Here is a 22,475-nt window from a genome sequence, read left to right as displayed (position 1 = left end):
ATTAGCTGACGTCTATTTAGCCTGGAGGAATACAGCGTTTGCTCAGTTCGGACTAGACCACGCCCATTATCCGACTTCTGCCTCTCTCTCACTTGACGCTTTCCTTCATTCTTCTAAAATCCGTCTCCCCCTCATTTCTAATGGTGAACTTTATCAATTAATCTGTAAAAATATCCGGGGTGGTTTTTGTTGTTTAGTTCGAAGATGGTCTGTAGCCAATAATCCAAAGTTAAATCCCAGTTTTAAGGTTGGTGATCCTCAATCGAGTATATTGTACGTTGATTTTACCAGCTTGTATCCCACGGTTATGAGCAAATACAAAATGCCTTTGGGTGAAATAACTGAACTTCCCCCTGCTGAATTTGAACGGGTTGTCGCTACTCAAATTACCGCCATTGATTCACAGGATCAATACGGTTATTTCCTCCTTCTCGATACCAAACGAGTTAGTAGGGATGTTGCTCTACGGACAGACGATCTCCCTCTCACCATTCATCGCATGAATGTAACTCACCAGGATCTATCTTCCTATAGTAAAAACCTGCTGAATAAGTTCAATGTGAAGCTGCCCAAGAAAAATGTTAAATTGACGGGTATGCATCTACTGATGCGTAATCACTTGATCTGACTTCACTTATTAAACACTGATAAGACTCGGTCTAGAAGCTGATGTAATAAGGAAAGTGTACAAATTCAAACAGGATTTTTATTTGAGGGAATATATCCTGGAGAATGCCGAGAGGCGAGCTGAAGAGTCTGTTCTGGACAAGAGGAACACCATCAAAATAATAATGAATAGTCTTTTCGGTGTAACAATTAAAAATTCATTAAATTATTCCACTAGAACTGTTGTCACCACCGATGAACCCTCTCTCCTAAGTAACGTGTCTAAACAAGCATACAAGTCTGAAAAAACTCGGTAATGGAAGGTACATTGTGAACCATTGCAGAGAGTCTGTTATGGCTGAATCCCCGATTTACATCGGTTCCAGTATATTAGACATGGCGAAGGACATGATGTATCGCTTCTATTATGACGTTCTTCTAAATCATTACCATGAAAGACACTGACAGCTTGATCTTCTCCCTTGTGACTGATAACCTCAATCATGAATTGAAGGAGGTTCTCAAACCCTATATGGACTTGTCATTTCCCGAAAACTCACGAATTGTATGATGAGTCACGTAAGGGAGAACTCAGATTAGTCAAGGTTGAAACCGGGGCTGAACTCATGAGAGAATTCATCTGTGTCAAACCTTAGGCTTATTAATATCCAACTGAAAATAGCCGTAGTAACACCTTGAAAGGTATACAAAGATGTCGGCAGAAGACCATTCTACATGAACAGTATCGAGAAGTGATCGAGAAGAATGAGATCACTTATACTCGTGCGTACAGTTTGCAAAGAGTAGGAGGTACAATGTGTCATACGAGCCAGCGAAAGGTGTCTTTATGTCCTTTAGAGGATAAGAGATATGATGTGATACGGTATAAATCGTTGGCGTATGGCCATCCAGACATTGGGGCGGAGGAGAGGGTGGGGGGTGTGGTGGTGGAAGAGGAACTACACCCATCTTCACATCATTTCCCTCGAGTGAAAAGGGTGCTCAAAACGGCAAAGAGAGCACAGGAAAGTGGGGGATGTAAAATCAACTCTCTCTTCATTGTCATTGGCATCTCTTTTACCTTGTCAGGAAATGGATTCATCCCATCCTACTGTGAAACGAGGCCGTTTCACCTTGACTTAGTGGCCAATTTTGTGTTTTTGTTTTGTAGTATACTGAGTTTTATTTTATCTACACACACACACACACACACACACACACACACACATATATATATATATATATATATATATAGTTATTTTGTATTGTACATATTTTATTACATTTGTATTGTAAATATTTTATTATATATATAGTTATTTTGCGCATATATCATGTAAAACCTTGTATGAGTGTCCTATATACTATATAGTTCACTATAAAAATTAAACAAATGTTATTGCCATCAACTTTTATTCACTGTAATTGACGTCTATATAAGACAGATGAATAGAATACATGCCCTTAGTATTGAGCGTGCTGACATCATGGCAACAGGTCCCTTCCCCGAGCTGATTTTAAATCATTTTGCCAATGCCGCCCGCGTTATAATAGCGGGGTTTAGTAACAGCGGCAAGTCAGTCCTATGTCAAAAGATCATTGAACTTTATGAAGCGCATTTCCATTATATTTCATGTTGTGGGCTATCTGAACATCCCCTCGAAATGCGTCCCTCTATAGGATCCAAATTTAAAGTCTCCAAAGAAATTTTAAATCCCTTTGATTACACTGAAAAGGGGATGGACTGTAAAAAAGGCTTCTTATTTATACTCGATGATTGTTTCTTAGAAGCGAGTGGTAATAAATTTGTCACTAACGCCATCACAGCAGGACGTCATTCATCTATTCCAGTTATATTCATAACACAGAATATGTTTCATTCTGGAAAGTTTAGTAGAAGTATAAGCCTGAATTGTTCACATTACATTCTAATGAAAAATCGTGATTTTAGTCAAATTGAAATTTTAGGTCGACAATTATTCGGTCGTCAAAAAGCGTCAGCATTTTCGGATATATATTAAAAGGCTCTATCGCGTAACCGGTACGGTTATTTGCTAGTAGACTTTGCCCCGTCAACACCTATTCTGGGTGAAACGGAATATCAAATAGCTTACCCATATGGATAAAGAACAGTTAAAACTTCTCAAAACTTTATATGGGGATGTACGTCTCTCTCTCTCTCTCTCTCTCTCTCTTCTCTTTCTTCGTCCAAACGGTACCAGTTTTCCAAAATTTGTTGTTCTTACATTGACTGTCAGCAGTGAGGGCTCGGTGAATGGGCTGGGTGGGAGGGGAGGAGGAGGAGGAGGGAGGAGGAGGAGGAGGAGGAGGGGAGGAGGAGGCGAAAGGGGGTTAGGGAGGGTATAGGGATCCGTGTTAAGCACCACACACACACACACACACACACACACAAGAGCTAAAGACTGCGGAACTCTCTTGTTTGTTTAGGGTAAACCACTTCAGGTTCATATGTCTCTCTCTCTCTCTCTCTCTCACACATACATTTATAGCTATTGCTGTCTTCTCTTTTTAGTTCTTCAGTAGGGCAAGAGGCCTCTCTCTCTCTCTCTCTCTCTCTCTCTCTCTCTCTCTCATTTATGGTGCTTGCTGTCTCGTCTCTATTCTGTCCTTCAGTAGGGGCAGAAGCCCCCGCCATCTCTCTCTCTCTCTCTCTCTCTCTCTCTCTCTCTCTCTCTCTGTCGTATTTCGTGTCCTCCCAAGCCAAGCCGTTTCCATTTAAAGCTCAGGACAGCTGAGAGGGTCTTATTTCTTAGTGAGAATCCTCTACAGGTAGAGAGGGAAAGGTGAGTAGGGTGTCTCCTTGTGAGGAGGGGGGCGGGGTAAAGACTATGAAAAAGCTGGACATGTGGCAACATCATTTCTAAATTCACACTTTCAGTGGTTATCGGTTATTGAATTGACGTTTTAAATTCTGAGTTCTAATGATTATAAGTTGTAAAAGTGAATCCTTAAATTAAGTGTTCCAGTGGTTATAGGTTACTGAATTGACAATTTAAATTCAAGAGTTTCAGCGGTTATAGGTATCAAATCGACTTTAAATTCAAAGTTCCAGTGGTTGTAGGTTGTAAAACTGACTCTAAAAATCAAAGTTCCAGTGGTTATAGGTAATTGAACTGGCGTTCTAAATTCAAAGTTCCAGTGATTATAGGTTATTGAAATGACACTTGAAATTCAAAGCTCCAGTGGTTATAGGTTATTGAAATCACACTTTAAACTCAATGTTCCAGTGGTTAAAGGTTATCAAATTGAGTCTCTCTCTCTCACTTCATAGTTCCAATGCTTTAGAACTCTTTAGTTTAAAAAAAACTCCACGGACTGAATCATTAAATTCAAGGTTACAGCGATGAAGCATCATTAAACTGACAATTCTATAATGAATGACCTACAAATCTAGATGTGAATAGATGTTCAAGCAGACCCATCCGTCAAGTAATGAAACGCATCACCCGACAAAGTCTGTCAGTAGGTTTCGACTCGACTGGAGGTGGAAAAATATCAGAGAAACTGTTCTTTAGTTAACCTACCATTAAATTCAGCGTGAGTAAGTAGCAAGAGCAAATATGCTTAGGAATTTTAAAGTTTTTTTTTTGTGCTATTGTCTATAGACTGTGGGAGGAAGCTGTGTCATATGTCACAAGTAATGTATCAAAGATCTCGAGTCACAGAACATATAGTGACGCCTTTGATGGAATATTATAAATTCTTGCGGATAGTACTACTTAATAAATTATAAACACATTCGGACACACAAACAAAAACAAAAGAAAACAGGTCTAATATCTACACAACCTTATGTTTTCGAATAAACTTAACGAAAAAAACCTGAAGTGGTTTTTCGTAACACTTCATCAGCTGGTCTGTCTAGGGCGTTGTGGCAAAATGCTCCTAATTATCTGGCGAGCACATCGGCAAATGATTTCTGATTCATTGGGAAATCTCGTCGATGCGCGAAAAATCGAGATGCTCTCGTGCTGATACTTCAGGAGGCTCTCACAAGCAGGGCAAAAGACTCTCTCTCTCTCTCTCTCTCTCTCTCTCTCTCTCTCTCTCTCTCTCTCTCTCTCTCTCTCTCTCTTTTAATATTTCTCTACACATCTCTCTCTATCTCTCTCTTTCTCTGGTGCATGCAATCAAAATTATGGGTGAGTATTGCATATACATACACACACACACACACACACACACACACACACACACACATATATATATATATATATATATATATATATATATATATATATAATGTGTGTACGCACGTACGTATGCACGCGCCCAGTCCCAAATACCATCATCAACAGAAAAAAAAGTGTCTACCATTCACCAAAATCACAGTTCCAGCAAAACTCGGGGCGACAGTCTAATGATCTTCTGTAATTGAATGAAGATGTTTTTGATGACTTGAGGGCCACTAGCTGGACCACAAAGTTTTAATGAAATAATGTTGAGAGAGAGAGAGAGAGAGAGAGAGAGAGAGACGAGAGAGAGAGAGAGGAAGAGAGAGACCTTACAGACCTTACATCTTGTTCGGGTTGCCCCAGGTCCCTCAGTGTGAGGCACCTCTAATGTCTACCAGAGAGTTGCTAGTACATCTTCCGGTATATTTTGCATCTTCCAATCTTGGATGGTCTGGGATGCAGCTTAGATATTTGTCGAGCTTATTCTTAAACACATCTACGCTCACTCCTGTTATATTCCTCAGATGAGCTGGCAACGCATTGAATAGATGCTGCATTATCGATGCTGGTGCGTAGTGGATTAATGTCCTGTGTGCTTTCCTTATTTTTCCTGGTATAGTTTTGGGCACTATTAATCTACCTCTGCTTGCTCTTTCTGATATTTTTAGCTCCATGATGTTTCGGCTATTCCTTCTATCTGTTTCCATGCCTGAATTATCATGTAGCGTTCTCTTCTCCTTTCTAGACTATATAATTTTAAGGATTGTAGTCTTTCCCAGTAGTCAAGATCCTTAACTTCTTCTATTCTAGCTGTAAAGGACCTTTGTACACGCTCTATTTGTGCAATATCCTTTTGATAGTGTGGGTACCATATCATATTGCAATATTCAAGTGGACTACAAACATATGTTTTATAGAGCATAATCATGTGTTCAGCTTTTCTTGTTTTGAAGTGCCGTAACAACATTCCCATTTTTGCTTTACATTTTGCTAATAGAATTGCTATTTGATCATTGCATAACATGTTCCTATTCATCATCACACCAAGGTCTTTAACTGCTTCCTTATTTGTGATTGTCTCATTGCTAGGTCCCCTATATGCATATAGCTTTCCTTCTCTGTCTCCTTAATTTATTGATTCAAATTTATCAGAGTTAAATACCATCCTATTTACCTCTGCCCAATCATATACTTTGTTAAGGTCTCTTTGTATCGGCGTTTCCCTATCTTCATCACCAGTTAATTTCTCTACTTATTCTTGTGTCATCGGCGAAACTACTCACTACCGAGTCCTTAACATTACTGTCTTACGTCTGCAATCATAATAACAAACAGTAATGCAGTTAACACCGTACCTTGTGGCACACCGGATATTACCTTAGCTTCATCCGATTTCTCATCGTTTGCAATAACTATCTGTTTTCTATTGTGTAAAAATTCTTTTAACCATCCTCCTACTTTATCCACTATATTATGTTTTCTAATTTTCTTCGCTTATATATTATGATCTACCTTGTCAAAAGCTTTTTTATCCAGACTTTGCAAAAGCTTTTGACAAGGTAGATCATAATATATAAGCGAAGAAAATTAGAAAACATAATATAGTGGATATAGTAGGAGGATGGTTAAAAGAATTTTTACACAATAGAAAACAGATAGTTATTGCAAACGATGAGAAATCGGATGAAGCTAAGGTAATATCCGGTGTGCCACAAGGTACGGTGTTAACTGCATTTACTGTTTGTTATTATGATTGCAGACGTAAGACAGTAATGTTATTGATTCAAATTTATCAGAGTTAAATACCATCTAGACTTTGCAAAAGCTTTTGACAAGGTAGATCATAATATATAAGCGAAGAAAATTAGAAAACATAATATAGTGGATAAAGTAGGAGGATGGTTAAAAGAATTTTTACACAATAGAAAACAGATAGTTATTGCAAACGATGAGAAATCGGATGAAGCTAAGGTAATATCCGGTGTGCCACAAGGTACGGTGTTAACTGCATTACTGTTTGTTATTATGATTGCAGACGTAAGACAGTAATGTTATTGATTCAAATTTATCAGAGTTAAATACCATCCTATTTACCTCTGCCCAATCATATACTTTGTTAAGGTCTCTTTGTAGCGCGTTCCTATCTTCATCACAAGTAATTTCTCTACTTATTCTTGTGTCATCGGCGAAACTACTCACTACCGAGTCCTTAACATTACTGTCTTACGTCTGCAATCATAATAACAAACAGTAATGCAGTTAACACCGTACCTTGTGGCACACCGGATATTACCTTAGCTTCATCCGATTTCTCATCGTTTGCAATAACTATCTGTTTTCTATTGTGTAAAAATTCTTTTAACCATCCTCCTACTTTATCCACTATATTATGTTTTCTAATTTTCTTCGCTTATATATTATGATCTACCTTGTCAAAAGCTTTTGCAAAGTCTAGATAAACCACATCTGTTTCATTTCCGCTTTTCATATTTTTATATATGTTCTCACGGTGGACTAACAGTTGGGTTTGTGTACTTTTTCCGGATACGAAACCATGTTGTCCTATATTAAACAAATTATTTTTTATTAAATGTTTCATAATATTTTCTTCATTACCCTTTCATACACTTTCATAATATGTGATGTTAGACTCACAGGCTTATAATTACTTGCCTCTAGTCTTGATCCACATTTGAAAGTAGGGGTAACATATGCTAATTTGTGCTCATCATAAATCTTGCCTGTATCTACACTTTGTCTTAATAATATTGCAAGTGGCTTTGCGATAGAATGAACTACTTTCTTTAACAAAATAGCAGGGACACCATCAGGCCCTGCAGCAGCTCCATTTTTAATTTCATTAATAGCTTGCAAAATATCAGCTTCATTAATATCTATGTCTGCTAAATATTCACTATTTTCATCCCTTACTTCTATATCACCATCTTCATTGTCAATTCTATAGGTGAATTCTCCCTTATATCGTTCTGCTGATATGTTGCATATTTCCTTTTTTTCATTCGTTAATCTCCCTTCAATTCTTAGAGGGCCTATTTCTATTCTTTTATTCATCTTTTTTGCATGCGAGTATAATAGTTTGGGGTTTTGCTTGATATTTACTAGGGTTTTTTCTTCCAAGTCCCGTTTTTCATTTTCTTTTGATTGTATAATCTTTTGTTCTGCATTTTCTATCTTACTTTTTAGTTCTATAACTTTCCATGCATTTTTTCTTTTGCAAGACCTTTTTTCCACCTTCTGATTTTCTGGAACAAGATCCTTCTGTCTCTTGGTATGCATGACTGATGTTTACTTTTCTTCTTCGGTATATATTTATCCACTATTTCCTCTAATATTTTATATAATATCTCCGTATTTACCTGTATATCATCACTTACGAAAATGTTATCCCAATCTTTGTTTAATTCTTCATTTATTTCTGACCATTTTATATTTTTACTGTTGAAGTTGTATTTTCCATATCCTTCCGACTTTTTCATTTCTTGCTTATCTCTGTTTTCACTTGCTTTGGAATGGACTGTTAATTCTATGACATTATGGTCTGAAATACTCGCATTATAAACTATTATTTCTTTAACATAATTCACCTCTTTCACAAATACTAGGTCTAAAGTATTTTCCTTTCTTGTTGGCAGGTGATTTATTTGTTGAATGGTATTCTATTAGCATATCTAATAGCTTTTCGAATTGCCTCTTATCTTCTGCACTACTATTACTCTCTTTTTTATATGTATAAATACAACCACAATCTCCTATTCGTTCTTTCCAGTCTACGAAAGGAAAGTTAAAGTCTCCGGATAGGAGAATAGTCCAGTCCTTGTGATTTCTACATATATCATCCAATTTTTCTATTATTGTGTCAAACTCTTTAGTATTAGGGTGTCTATATATTACTATGTTCATTAATTTTTCAGATTCAAATTCTGCTGCTATTAGTTCACATTCTGAGTTACTATATTTCTCATATATTTTTCCTTGTTTTTTGTCTTTCCCATATATCGCGGTTCCCCCTTGATTCCTATTTTTTCTATCTGATCTATAAGTTTGGAACCCTTTTATTTGATCGTCATTCCCAGTCTCTTGGGAATACCAGGTTTCACTTATATTCATTATATCTATTTTCTTTTCAATTTGGGTTAGTTCTTCTAAGTACTCTATTTTTCTTTTTGAGTTATTCGTAACTAAACCCTGCGCATTCATCACTATGATGGTTTGCGTGTTTTCTCCTTCATTTAATATTGGTAATAATAAGGATTTTCCAATGTCTCTTTCCTGTTCTGAGAGAGAGAGAGTATGGTTTCTGTTTAAAGACAGAGCTAGAGAAAATGGTTTCTGCTCTTTCACACACACACACACACACAGAGAGAGAGAGAGAGAGAGAGAGAGAGAGAGAGAGAGAGAGAGAGAGAGAGAGAGAGAGAGAGAGAATGGTTTCTGCTTAAAGACAGAGCGAGAAAGAAAATGGTTTCTGCTCTCTCTCTCTCTCTCTCTCACACACACACACACACACACACACACACACACACACACACACAGAGAGAGAGAGAGAGAGAGAGAGAGAGAGAGAGAGAGAGAGAGAGAGAATGGTTTCTGTTTAAAGACAGAGCGAGAAAGAAAATGGTTTCTGCTCTCTCTCTCTCTCTCTCTATCTCTGCTCTCACACACAAAAAAATACGCCCCAAACACACACACACAGACACACACACACACACACACACAGACAGAGAGAGAGAGAGAGAGAGAGAGAGAGAGAGAGAGAGAGAGAGAGAGAGAGAGATGAGGAATGGTTTCTGTTTAAAGACAGAGCGAGAAAGAAAATGGTTTCTGCTCTCTCTCTCTCTCTCTCTCTCTCTCTCACACACACACACACACACACACACACAGAGAGAGAGAGAGGAGAGAGAGAGAGAGAGAGAAGGCTCTCTTATTTTGGCATAACTTATACAAAGAAAAAATAATAATAGTCTCCACAGTAAAGTTCTCCTTCCTAGATGTTTATGGGTCGCATTAAAATTCCACCGGCGGCTGATTGTGTGTGTGTGTTTGTGTCGCCTCCGACATCATTTATATGCGAGACACAAAGGATGACCCAAAATCGCCTGAACATTTTATGAAGACGCAATATCATTAACCGAGAGAGAGAAAAAATGTTCTTCTCTGTTTTATCTACACGAAGAAGGGTCATTTTTTTTTTTTTTTTTTTAACCAGGCCACGTCTACATGGGAAGAGTTTGTTCCTGGGGTCCTTTTTGGAAGGGATAGTAAGGTTGCTTTCTCGTGGGTGAAAGTGAATAATATTTCATAAGATTATTTCAACTAACCTCTAGAGTTGGTTGAAATAATCTTTGGAATTGCTCGGAATAACCTCTAAGACTGGTTTGAATAATCTCTAGGATTGGTAGAAATGACCTCTGCGATTCGTTAATATGACCTCTAAGTTTGGTAGAAAAAAACCTCTAGGGGTGGAGTAACTTCTATGACTGGTTAATAACATCTCTGCGATTGGTTGAAATAACCTTACGAATTGGTTGGATTAACCTCTAAGACTGGTTTGAATAACCTCTAGGACTAGTTGAAATAACCTCTGGGATTTCTTAGAATAACCTCTGGGATTGGTTGAAATAATACTCAGAATTGGTTGGAATAACCTCTAAGATTGGTTTAAATAACCTCCAGGATTGATTGAAATAACTTAAGAATTGGTTGAAATAACCTCTTTGCTGGTTGAAGTAATCTTTAGAATTGGTTGGAATAACCTCTAAGACTGGTTAAAATAACCTCTAGGTTTGAAAATTCTAGGGTTGGTTGAAATAACCTTTGGTATTGGTTGCAGTAACATCTAGGATTGGTTGTAAAAACATCTAGGATTGGTAGCTATAACCTCTGGGATTGGTTGAAATAACCTACAGGTTTGATATAAATAACCTCTGGGATTGGTCGAAATAACCTCTGGGAATGGTTTTAACAACATCTAGGATTGGTTGTAAAAACATCTATGAGTGTTTGAAACAACCTCCAGAATTGGTTAAAATAACCTCTAGGATTCTAGGATTTGCTAAGGGATCACCAGAGATTCCTTTTCCTTAGCTGCTGAGCAAGGTAAGGGAAGACTGGGTCCTACTGGGATTTCTCTGGCCGACCAATAGGTTCCTACGAAGGATTTCCTACGGTTTTGGGAGACTTCGTTGTTAGATTTCTGAAAATGTTCATCGTTCTGGTTTTTTTTTTTTCACTGGCCTTTTGATGTATTCAAATGTAGTTCAGTGTCTCTATGTTAATTCAAGAAAAGAATGGCATATCGAGAAATGAATTTCTATCACCAGAAATAAATTTCTCTGGTTCCGCGTTGGCCAAGCCGAAAATCGAACTTCGGACCACCGGATTGGTAGCCGAGCGCGAAATCCACTCGTCCAAACGAAGAACTGCAGTGTGTAAAAATATAAATATATATATATATATATATATATATATATATATATATATATAATAGATAATATGTATATATATATATATATATATATATCTATATATATATATATATATATATATATATATATATATCTATATATATTATGTATACTAATACTTAAAGATACGTATATAATTTTATAGATGGCTACTTTATACATACACAGGGTCATTTAATTATTCATTCTGCCATAGCCTTAATAGAAATTATCTTTCTTAATAGCAACTATCTTTCTGTCTTTAAATCAACAGCTGGAAGCCCTTATGGGCTCCAGAGGAATATATCAAACGGCAGAGATAACGATGTACCTTCAAAAATGGGATAAATGAATAAATATGAAGTTATACAAAGCAAAACCGATACACATGATATTCAGGAGTTGCCACCAGAAAACTGGAATGAGTTTGATTCAAAGATTCCACAACTGCATTGTTTGCCTGCGTTATGCATCACGCGTAAGTATAGGTCACATTAAATAAGGTTCCACGCAAATCACATACATTTCACAGGAAGTATAAGTCACATTAATTGTCGTGGTCCAAGGAAATCACAGAACGTTTATAGGTAGTATAAGTCACAGTATTTATCATGTTTCCCGGAAATCACATAATTTTTATAAGTCACATTAATTGTCATGTTCCAATGAAATCACATAACTTTTATAAGTATAAGTCCCATTAATTGTCATGTTCCACAGAAATCACTTAACTTTTATAAGTATGTCACATAAAATCTAGTGTTCCAAGCAAATCACATAACTTTTAAAAGTATAAGTCACATTAATTGTCATGTTCCACGGAAATCACATAACTTTTAAAAGTCACATTAACTGTCATGTTCCAAGCAAATCATAAATTTTAAAAGTATGTCATATTAATTATCATGTTCCAAGGAAATCACATAAATTTTATAAGTATGTCACATTAATTATCATGTTCCAAGAATATCACATAACTTTAATGAGTATGTCACATGAAATCTTGTGTTCCACGGACATCACATAACTTTTATGATTTAAGTCACGCTAATTCTCACGTTCCAAAGAAACCACATATAACTTTTATAAGTCACACTAACTCTCATGTTCGCACGGAAACCACACAACTTTTATATGAGAGCTAAGTGAACATTTCTCCTCTGCAGAGAGTTTTCGCAAAAGCGAACAGGATGCGTCTCTCTGGGGATTAAGGGGATTACGAGCGTCCTCGAGGATTTTACAGATCCTCGAGTGTTTCGCTAAGTTTCCAAAGTATTACTTGGGAATTAGTATAGAAATACAGAGGTCCTTTTATCAATCATGAGAAAGCGTTGTTAAGAAAAGAAAAATTGCTGGTCACATATAAATGAGTATATATATATATTATAATTATATATATATATATATATATATATATATATATATATATACAATACAAATACATATATATATATATATATATATATATATATCTATATATATATATATATATATATACATATACATATATATAATATATATATATATACATATAGATATTATGTATATATATATATGTATACATGTGTATATATGTGTATAGTACATAAGCGTGTACTCACATAGCCTCGCCATCAGAAGACCCGATATCGATCAATGTGGGCAGTGGGGGTGGGGGGGGGGGAGGCAGTGACGATAAAGTCTCTTTTAACCTGAATAGAGGGACAGCGGAACTGGTAGTTACCCGACTTTGGAGGGTCGCAGTTAGGAGGGCGGGGAAGGAGACGAGTCGTTTCAATTTATGATCTAAAGTACCTCAATAGATATATATATATATATATATATATATATATATATATATATATATATATATATCAGGTATATATATATAGATATAGTATATATATATATATATATATATATATATATATATATATATAGTATATATATATAAATATATCCTGATAGCATTTCCTCAGCCTTATTCATCTCCCTGACTATCCATCATTTTGACTCAGCAAATATCTTACACAAAGAAAAAGTAACAAAATAGCAAAAATGAAATTGACTGAATATAGAATTCAGGCCAAGGGCCAAGCACTGGGACCAATGAGGTCATTCAGCGCTGAAACTGACGGTATAAAAAAGGACTGAAAGGTGTAACAGGACGAAAACCTCAAAGCAGTTGCACTATGGATCAATTGTTAGGAGAAGGTGAACAGGAAGATGGATGAAAGGGAATATGAAAGGAGGTACAGTAAAGAAACGAAAGGGGTTGTAGTTAGGGGCCGCAGGGACGCTGCAAAGAACTTTCAGTTACCCGAGAATGGACAAGCAGACCGACATGCGATAGTTATATATATATATATATATATATATATATATATATATATATATGTATGTAGGATGTATGTAGTAGTATGTATGTATGTATGTATATATATATATGGTCTCCCCTCTTATAAAAATGTTTAAAAACCCACTTGTATGAGACAACCAAAATCATTGTACGAGAGGTTGCTGGACACATCGCTTACGCGCTATAATATAATCCCAGACATGAAAGGCAATTCAAGTTATGCAACATAAATTTACAAAGGTAAAAAGTAAGTATGTTGCATACAAAACATCTTGCATAGTCTAGCGGCCTATAGTATAGCAAACAGGAGGTTTATGTACGGGAAATAACCATGCGATTTAAACTATAATACTAAACCACACACACACACACATATAGTATATGGGTGTTTATGTGTGTGTGTGTGTGGTTTAGTACTATTGTTTAAATATAATTTCAGTGTTATTTTCCGTATATGAAATAAAAGTTTATGATAATATTTCCAATAGTTAAATTTTCATTGTATAAACTGAAAAAGTTATGTACACTAGAGATGAATATTGTATGTACACTTACTTGGCTACAGATTATTTACTAGACTATACAAGATACAATATGTATATATATATATATATATATATATATATATATATATATTATGTATATAATATAATATTATATATAATATATATTCATAGTATATTATGTATATGATATAATACAGAACATATATAAGTACTATATAGATACATAGATATACATATACATATATATATATATATTATATATATATATATATATAGATATTATTAATTATAATATATATTTATGTTATATATTATAGACATGTAATAATATACATATATATGATTATATATATACATATATACATCTTGCATATACATATCATATACATGTATATCATATACTAATAAGTATTATATAATATATTATTTATAATTTATATATATATTATTAATTTTGTAATTTTCCAACTAATTTATCATAAGCCTAAATCAACTAACGTTCAGTTATACCTGCACAGTCGGCCTGTGCAGGCAAAACTAAACCCACGAACGTTCAGTTTTGCCTGCACAGGTAGAACTGAACATTAGTGGGTTCAGTTATGCCTGCACAGGCCGACTGTGAAGGCATAACTGCGTAAGTAAAACTGAGCGTTAGTGGCTACCTTTAATAACGAAAGAGTTTATGAGAGTTTAGGCCAATGTATGTGACAGAAATAGTTCTTTTTTTAGCTGAAATGCCGGACTCCTAAATGAAGAACTACGAACTTCAAACCTTGGTTCTTACCCAGTTTTTAAAGAAATTCTTTATTTCAACGTAAAGTTTCTTCGAGGTAATTTTTAAAGAAATTTTTTATTTCGACGTAAAATTTCTTCGAGTTAGTATTTAGTCACAGTACAAGGGCGAGTGCGCACGTGTGTGTGTGTGTGCGTGTGCGTGTGTCTATCGCATAACACCGAAGGAGACATTCTGGATCATTGGAGCCGAAGAAGTCTTCACTTGTTTGAGTCTATCGCATAACACCGAAGGAGGCACTCTGGATCACAGGAGCCAAAGAGGTCTTCATAAGCCAGAGAAATCCTCAGGAGCCGAAGAAGGAGACACTCTGGATCACTGGAGCCGAAGAAGTCTTCATAAGCCAGAGAAATCTTCAGAAGCCAAAGAAGTCTTCAGAAGCTGAAGTCACAGCTCAAGGCTTTTTCTAAAACTACCCATAAGGAAACCTCCATTTACGAGTAATCCGCAAACATGTTGAACCATATTGTTGAATGTGTTAGCAACGTCGTGATGGCCCACCTCACTGCAGAGAAACTTTGGGATCTTTGGATTATATTGTTAGTCCTTCTTTGTTGGCCTCTTGTCGGTTTCCTTCATGGAAACTGCTTGGCTGGATTGGTAGGAGGACTTTTAATCTTTGTGATGTCCCAACTCCCTGTAGAGAGACTTGTGGACTTATTGTTCGTTATATTGTTGGTCCTTTGCTTGTCTTTTGGCGGTTTCCTTCATGGAAACTGTTTTGCTGGACTGGTAGCAGGACTTTTAATCTTTGTGATGGCCCAACTCCCTGAAAAGGGAGTTGTGGATTTATTGTTTATATTGCAAGTGGTCCTTTGTTGGTCTTTTGGCAGTTTCCTTCGGGAAAACTGTTTTGTTGAACTGTTTCAAGGACTGAAGAACGCTGAGATGGCCCAGGTCCCTGCAGAGGGACCTGAAGATTTCCTGGTTATATCGGAGGAAGTCCTTCCTTCTTGGTCGTTCGGCGGTATCCTTCGGGATAACTTGTATGCTGGACTGTTGGGAGGACTTTGCGGATTGTTTTTCATATTATTCCTGAAACATCAGGATGGAAAATTGGCCTGCGAGACGGCAGTTAACTCGGAACTCAGGATTCGATGTGAGCTAGAAGTCTCGCAGGATAATAATCTTCATTTGGAAAAGGAACTGGACGAGGCCCAAGAGAAGAACAGCGACCTCCTCGACGATAAGACCCAGATGGCGAGAAAAGAGGATGCTCTCCTGCAGAGGATCCAAGATCTGGAAAAGGATTTGTCCAATGAAAAAAATTTCCATGCTGAAGAGATTCTTGATCTAACTCGGGAGGCTGGAAGGAAAATACAAGAAGCGGAAGATACCGTTCAAGTTTTGAAGAAAGAAAATAGAGTTCTAAAGAAGATTAATGACAAAACCGAAGACTTAATTTTTAAACAGGAAGAGGAAATATGTTATTTGAACGGCCTCATTACTGCAAAGAATTCAGCTTTGATGAATGACAGGCAGTGCATTGAAGAACTGCACAAGAGAGTGAAAAATCTTGAAGAGGAACGAAAGTCACTCCAAGATCGCCTAAATGAATGTGAGGCTGACAAAGTAAAAACTGCAGCGGAAATGGAAAAGAAGACATCTAAGTTGGAAGGTGCTCTTGAATTTCCTCTCAACGAAAGCAAGGATCTTACGAAAATGAAGACAGGAGAGGAAGAACAGGAAAAGGATGGCAAATATTTCATAAGAATAGTGGATAAGAAAGTCACTGACTTAGAACAAATAATAAACAGCGCAGAATCTGATCTGGAAACTTTCAGACCACAGATGAGCGAGGAGGTACAAGGAAAGGTCCTTGCAGCTACAGGGAAAGCCCGCCTCCTCATCGCTCAGAAGGTCGAACAGTTTAGAGGCCTGTGTCAACAAAACATTGATGGGCCCAAAGGTGACGAACCCACTATATTGGCTGCAGATCTAGAAGGCTTTTGGGACATGGTGTCCATCCAGGTGGAAAATGTACACCACCTTTTCAAAGAGATCAGTGTTCTTAAAACTAATGGTTGGAAAGAGGACCTAATTACACTGACCATTAATAATGTCACCAAAGGCCACGAGAAGAAGAAACCAATGAAAGTTATGAAAAAGGCTATGAAGAGTTCCTCTCAGGAACAAAAGTCAAGAGACGAGGCCCGGAAGAAACTACTGGAGGAGAGACGTAAGGCAATGAAGGAGGCATTGAAAACTAAACAAGGTCAGCCTGATGCAAATGGCAGCATAGATGGAGTGGAAATTCTTGTGGCAGAAGAGAAAATAACCCATTTGCAAGAGAATTTACCAGGAGAAAAAGAGGACGAGCAGACAAAGAACAATGAAGGTGGCCCAGGTAATGAGAAAACAAAGGATGAGGAAAAACAAGGCCTCATATATAATGCTGAATCTGACCTGGAAAACTTTAAACCAGAGATGAGCGAAGAGGTTCAAGGAAAGAAGGAACGAATGGACCATCTGAATTTGACTCACGAATTGAAAGTCAAAAATGAGATGGAATGGCAAATCAACAAATCGAATGAAGAAGTAGGAGATTTTGATGAGAAATATACAGATAAGAGGGACGATAATGATCAGCTATCGATTGAAAAAACTGTCCAAATAAATGAGTTGGCAGGAGATACAAAAGACTTTCAAGAGGAAATCAAAGAAATTGAGACAGAGAAAGACAACATGAGGGCAGAGATGAAAAGCCTTTCAGAAGAGAATGGCAAGTTAAAAGCAGTCTTACTGGAAAACAGACGGCGGGAAAGCCTACTGGAAGGACAGGTTAAGAGATTAACCGAGGAGGTTATGAGACTGAACGAAATGTCTGATGAAAAGAAAGAACAGGACCCTTCTGATACCGCTGAACTGCAGCGGATCATAAACAAACAAGCTGATCAAATCCAACGTTTGAGGAAGAAGGTCCTGGAGATGGAAGAAGAGAGCCGACAGCGTGAGGCCGATTTCCAGGAATGGGAAAGAACTGCCCACACGGTCAGGAAGGAGAACTCGGAGCTAAAGGTCATCTTGAAGGACCTCAGTCGAAAAAAGGGACTTTTTATAAAGTTTGAAGAATGTAACAAGGTCCTGGAAGAAGAAGTCAAAGACCTCAAAAGAAAAATGGACGAGAACAGAATGGAGAAGGAGAAAGAGATCAAGTCCTTTTCAGAGGAAATTCAGATTCTTAGGAGACAGCTTACCGAAGAATTGACAGTCTCCAATCAAATAAGGAATGAAAAGGATGCGATGGCCCTCCACATTAAAAAACTAGAAACCGAAAATGCAGATTATATGAAAGACGTGGCCTATTTTAAGGAATGGTTTGTGAAGGACTACACAAATCATTGTGCGGATGTGGAAGATTGCCTAGACAAGTTCTTAGAGGCTTCAGACAGGCATCAGTTGCTCCTGAAGGAGAAATTACAACTGATGAGAAATGCAAGAGACTCCGACGAAGTGGAAGTTAACGGATGGCAAGTCTCCCCAAACTCTTCAGACTGAGGAGCTCTCACTGGCTAGAGTCAACGGCTGTTCAAAGGCCAGAAGATCAGCTTTCAGGAGGACGAGAGCCAGCAGCTATTAGGAAGCAGGAGGACCAGCTCTCAGGAGGATGAAAGCAAAAAACTGTTCGGAGGCAGGAGGACCAGCTCTCAGAAGGACGAGAGCCAACAGCTGTCAGGAGGTAGGAGGACCAGCTGTTAGGAGGCAGGAGGACCAGCTCTCAGAAGGACGAGAGCCAACAGCTGTCAGGAGGTAGGAGGACCAGCTGTTAGGAGGCAGGAGGACCAGCTCTCGGAAGGACGAGAGCCAACAGCTGTCAGGAGGTAGGAGGACCAGCTTGTTAGGAGGCAGGAGGACCAGCTCTCAGGAGGACGAGACGAATTACATCAAAAGCTGAGGCTGAAATCTGCAGCAAACCTCCAAAGACTGGCGCGAGATGCTGCAATGATCAAAAACCTCTACAAGATCAATGCTGTCACTTAAGGTCTCTGCACTTTTGTGATGGAATTCACTCCTGGATAAAGTTGTGGAAGCATCTCTGTGCGATGGAGAGGCTGCAATGGCTGCTAGGTGCGTAAAGTCCCTCTGCTCCTGCCACACGATACCCAATCACTTATTGGTAGTAGGCAGCCACTGGCGCGGTGTAAGAACCAGTAAGTTTCATGCCTACTACTTCATGTATGAATTGGGTTATGCATTGAATTCCATGTTTTGCATATATCACAGTGGCAACCTCTGGCGCGGTGTAACAACCCGTAAGTTCAATGCCTTTTACATATGCAAAATATGGGTTATGCAATGCGTACTGGGAAGCTGCTCAGTTTTGTGATGGAATTCACTCCTGGATAAAGTTGTGGAAGCATATCTGCGCGATGGAGAGACTACAGCAGCTGCTGGGCCCGTCGAGCCCCCCTCCTCTTGCCACACAATACCCTCAGGGGTATCAATGCCCAATCACAAATGGGTGGAAGGCAACCACTGGCGCGGCGTAAGAACCCGTAAGTTTCATGCCGACTACTTCACATGAGAATTGGGTTATGCATTGCAAATTGAATCCCATTTTTTGCATATACTACTGTGGCAACCTCTGGCGCGGCGTAAAAACCCGTAAGTTCAATGCCTTTCATATATGCAAAATATGGGTTATGCAATGCATAATGGCTCAAATACTTGCATATACTACTGTGGCAACCTCTGGCGCGGCGTAAAAACCCGTAAGTTCAATGCCTTTCATATATGCAAAATATTTGTTATGCAATGTATAATGGTCAAATACTTGCATATACTACTGTGGCAACCTCTGGCGCGGCGTAAAAACCCGTAAGTTCAATGCCTTTCATATATGCAAAATATGGGTTATGCAATGCATAATGGCTCAAATACTTGCGATACTACTGCAACCTCTGGGCGTGGCGTAAAAACCCGTAATTTCAATGCTTTCCATATATGCAAATATGGGTTATCAATGCATAAATGGCTTCAATACTTTCATATACTATGTGGCAACTCTGGCGCTTGGTGTAAAACCCCGTAAGTTCAATGCCTTTCATATATGCAAAATATGGGTTATGCAATGCATAATGGCTTAAATACTTGCATATACTGTGGGCAACCTCTGGCGCGGCGTAAAAAACCCGTAGTTCAATGCCTTTCTATATGCAAAATATGGTTTTATGCAATGCATAATGCTCAAATACTTGCTATACTACTGTGGCAACCTCTGGTGTGGCGTAAAAACCCATAAGTTCAATGCCTTTCATATATGCAAAATATAGGTTATGCAATGCATAATGGCTCAAATACTTGCATATACTACTGTGGCAACCTCTGGCGCGGTGTAAAAACCCGTAAGTTCAATGCCTTTCATATATGCAAAATATGGGTTATGCAATGCATAATGGCTCAAATACTTGCATATACTACTGTGGCAACCTCTGGCGCGGCGTAAAAACCCGTAAGTTCAATGCCTTTCATATATGCAAAATATGGGTTATCAATGCATAATGGCTCAAATACTTGCATATACTACTGTGGCAACCTCTGGCGCGGTGTAAAAACCCGTAAGTTCAATGCCTTTCATATATGCAAAATATGGGTTATGCAATGCATAATGGCTCAAATACTTGCATATACTACTGTGGCAACCTCTGGCGCGGCGTAAAAACCCGTAAGTTCAATGCCTTTCATATATGCAAAATATGGGTTATGCAATGCATAATGGCTCAAATACTTGCATATACTACTGTGGCACCTCTGGCGCGGCGAAAAACGTAAAAAACCGTTAAGTTCAATGCCTTTCATATATGCAAATATAGGTTATGCAAATACTTGCATATATACGTGGCAACCTCTGGCGCGGCGTAAAAACCCCATAAGTTCAATGCCTTTCATATATGCAAAATATATGCAATGCATAATGGCTCAAATACTTGCATATACTACTGTGGCAACCTCTGGCGCGGCGTAAAAACCCGTAAGTTCAATGCCTTTCATATATGCAAAATATTTGTTATGCAATGCATAATGGCTCAAATACTTGCATATACTACTGTGGCAACCTCTGGCGCGGCGTAAAAACCTGTAAGTTCAATGCCTTTCATATATGCAAAATATAGGTTATGCAATGCATAATGGCTCAAATACTTGCATATACTACTGTGGCAACCTCTGGCGCGGCGTAAAAACCCGTAAGTTCAATGCCTTTCATATATGCAAAATATGGGTTATGCAATGCATAATGGCTCAAATACTTGCATATACTACTGTGGCAACCTCTGGCGCGGCGTAAAAACCCGTAAGTTCAATGCCTTTCATATATGCAAAATATGGGTTATGCAATGCATAATGGCTCAAATACTTGCATATACTACTGTGGCAACCTCTGGCGCGGCGTAAAAACCCGTAAGTTCAATGCCTTTTATATATATGCAAAATATTTGTTATGCAATGCATAAGTTCAATGCCTTTTATATATGCAAAATATGGGTTATGCAATGCATAATGGCTCAAATACTTGCATATACTACTGTGGCAACCTCTGGCGCGGCGTAAAAACCCGTAAGTTTAAATGCCTTTCATATATGCAAAATATGGCTATGCAATGCATGGCTCAATACTTGCATATACTACTGTGGCAACCTCTGGCGCGGCGTAAAAACCCGTAAGTTCAATGCCTTTCATATATGCAAAATATGGGTTATGCAATGCATAATGGCTCAAATACTTGCATATACTACTGTGGCAACCTCTGGCGTGGCGTAAAAAACCTGTAAGTTCAATGCCTTTTATAATTGGCAAAATATTTGTTATGCAATGCATAATGGCTCAAATACTTGCATATACTACTGTGACAACCTCTGCGCGGCGTAAAAACCGTATGTTCAATGCCTTTCATATATGCAAAATATGGGTTATGCAATCATAATGGCTCAAATACTTGGCATATACTACTGTGGAACCTCTGGCGCGGCGTAAAAACCCGTAAGTCAATGCCTTTCATATATGCAAAATATAGTTATGCAATGCATAATGGCCAAATACTTGCATATACTACTGTGGCAACCTCTGGCGCGGCGTAAAAACCCGTAAGTTCAATGCCTTTCAATATATGCAAAATATGGGTTATGCAATGCATAATGGCTCAAATACTTGCATATACTGTGGGCAACCTCTGGCGCGGCGTAAAAACCCGTAAGTTCAATGCCTTTCATATATGCAAAAATATTTGTTATGCATGCATAATGGCTCAAATACTTGATATTTATACTGTGGCAAACCTCTGGCGCGGCGTAAAAAACAGTAAGTTCAATGCCTTTCATATATGCAAAAATATAGGTTATGCAATGCATAATGCTCAAATACTTGCATTATACTTTACGTGGCAACTCTGGGCGCGCGTAAAAACCCGTAAGTTCAATGCCTTTCATATAATGAAAAATATGGTTATGAATGCAATAAATGGCTCAAATACTTGCATAATACTACTGTGGCAACCTCTGGCGCGGCGATAAAACCGTAAGTTCAATGCCTTTGTCATATAGCAAAATATTTGTTATGCAATGCATAATGGCTCAA

The 22,475-nt window shown here is 37.9% G+C and overlaps 1 protein-coding gene across 1 annotated transcript; it reads left to right on the top strand.

Moving 5' to 3' along the window:
• The first annotated feature begins 15,791 nt into the window (after positions 1-15,791).
• LOC135203459 (myosin-11-like) lies at positions 15,792-18,401 on the top strand. The gene has a single exon (XM_064233183.1). The coding sequence runs from the start codon at positions 15,792-15,794 to the stop codon at positions 18,399-18,401; it is 2,610 nt and encodes an 869-aa protein (XP_064089253.1).
• The last annotated feature ends 4,074 nt before the right edge of the window (positions 18,402-22,475 follow it).

Source organism: Macrobrachium nipponense, chromosome 36 (genome assembly GCF_015104395.2).
Source record: "Macrobrachium nipponense isolate FS-2020 chromosome 36, ASM1510439v2, whole genome shotgun sequence".
NCBI lineage: Eukaryota > Metazoa > Arthropoda > Malacostraca > Decapoda > Palaemonidae > Macrobrachium > Macrobrachium nipponense.
This window is presented reverse-complemented; position numbering and strand designations above follow the sequence as displayed.

What these genes read in the sequence shown, in the direction of transcription:
- LOC135203459 (XM_064233183.1), top strand. Translation starts at nt 15,792, where the DNA reads ATGGCCCAGGTCCCTGCAGAGGGACCTGAAGATTTCCTGGTTATATCG.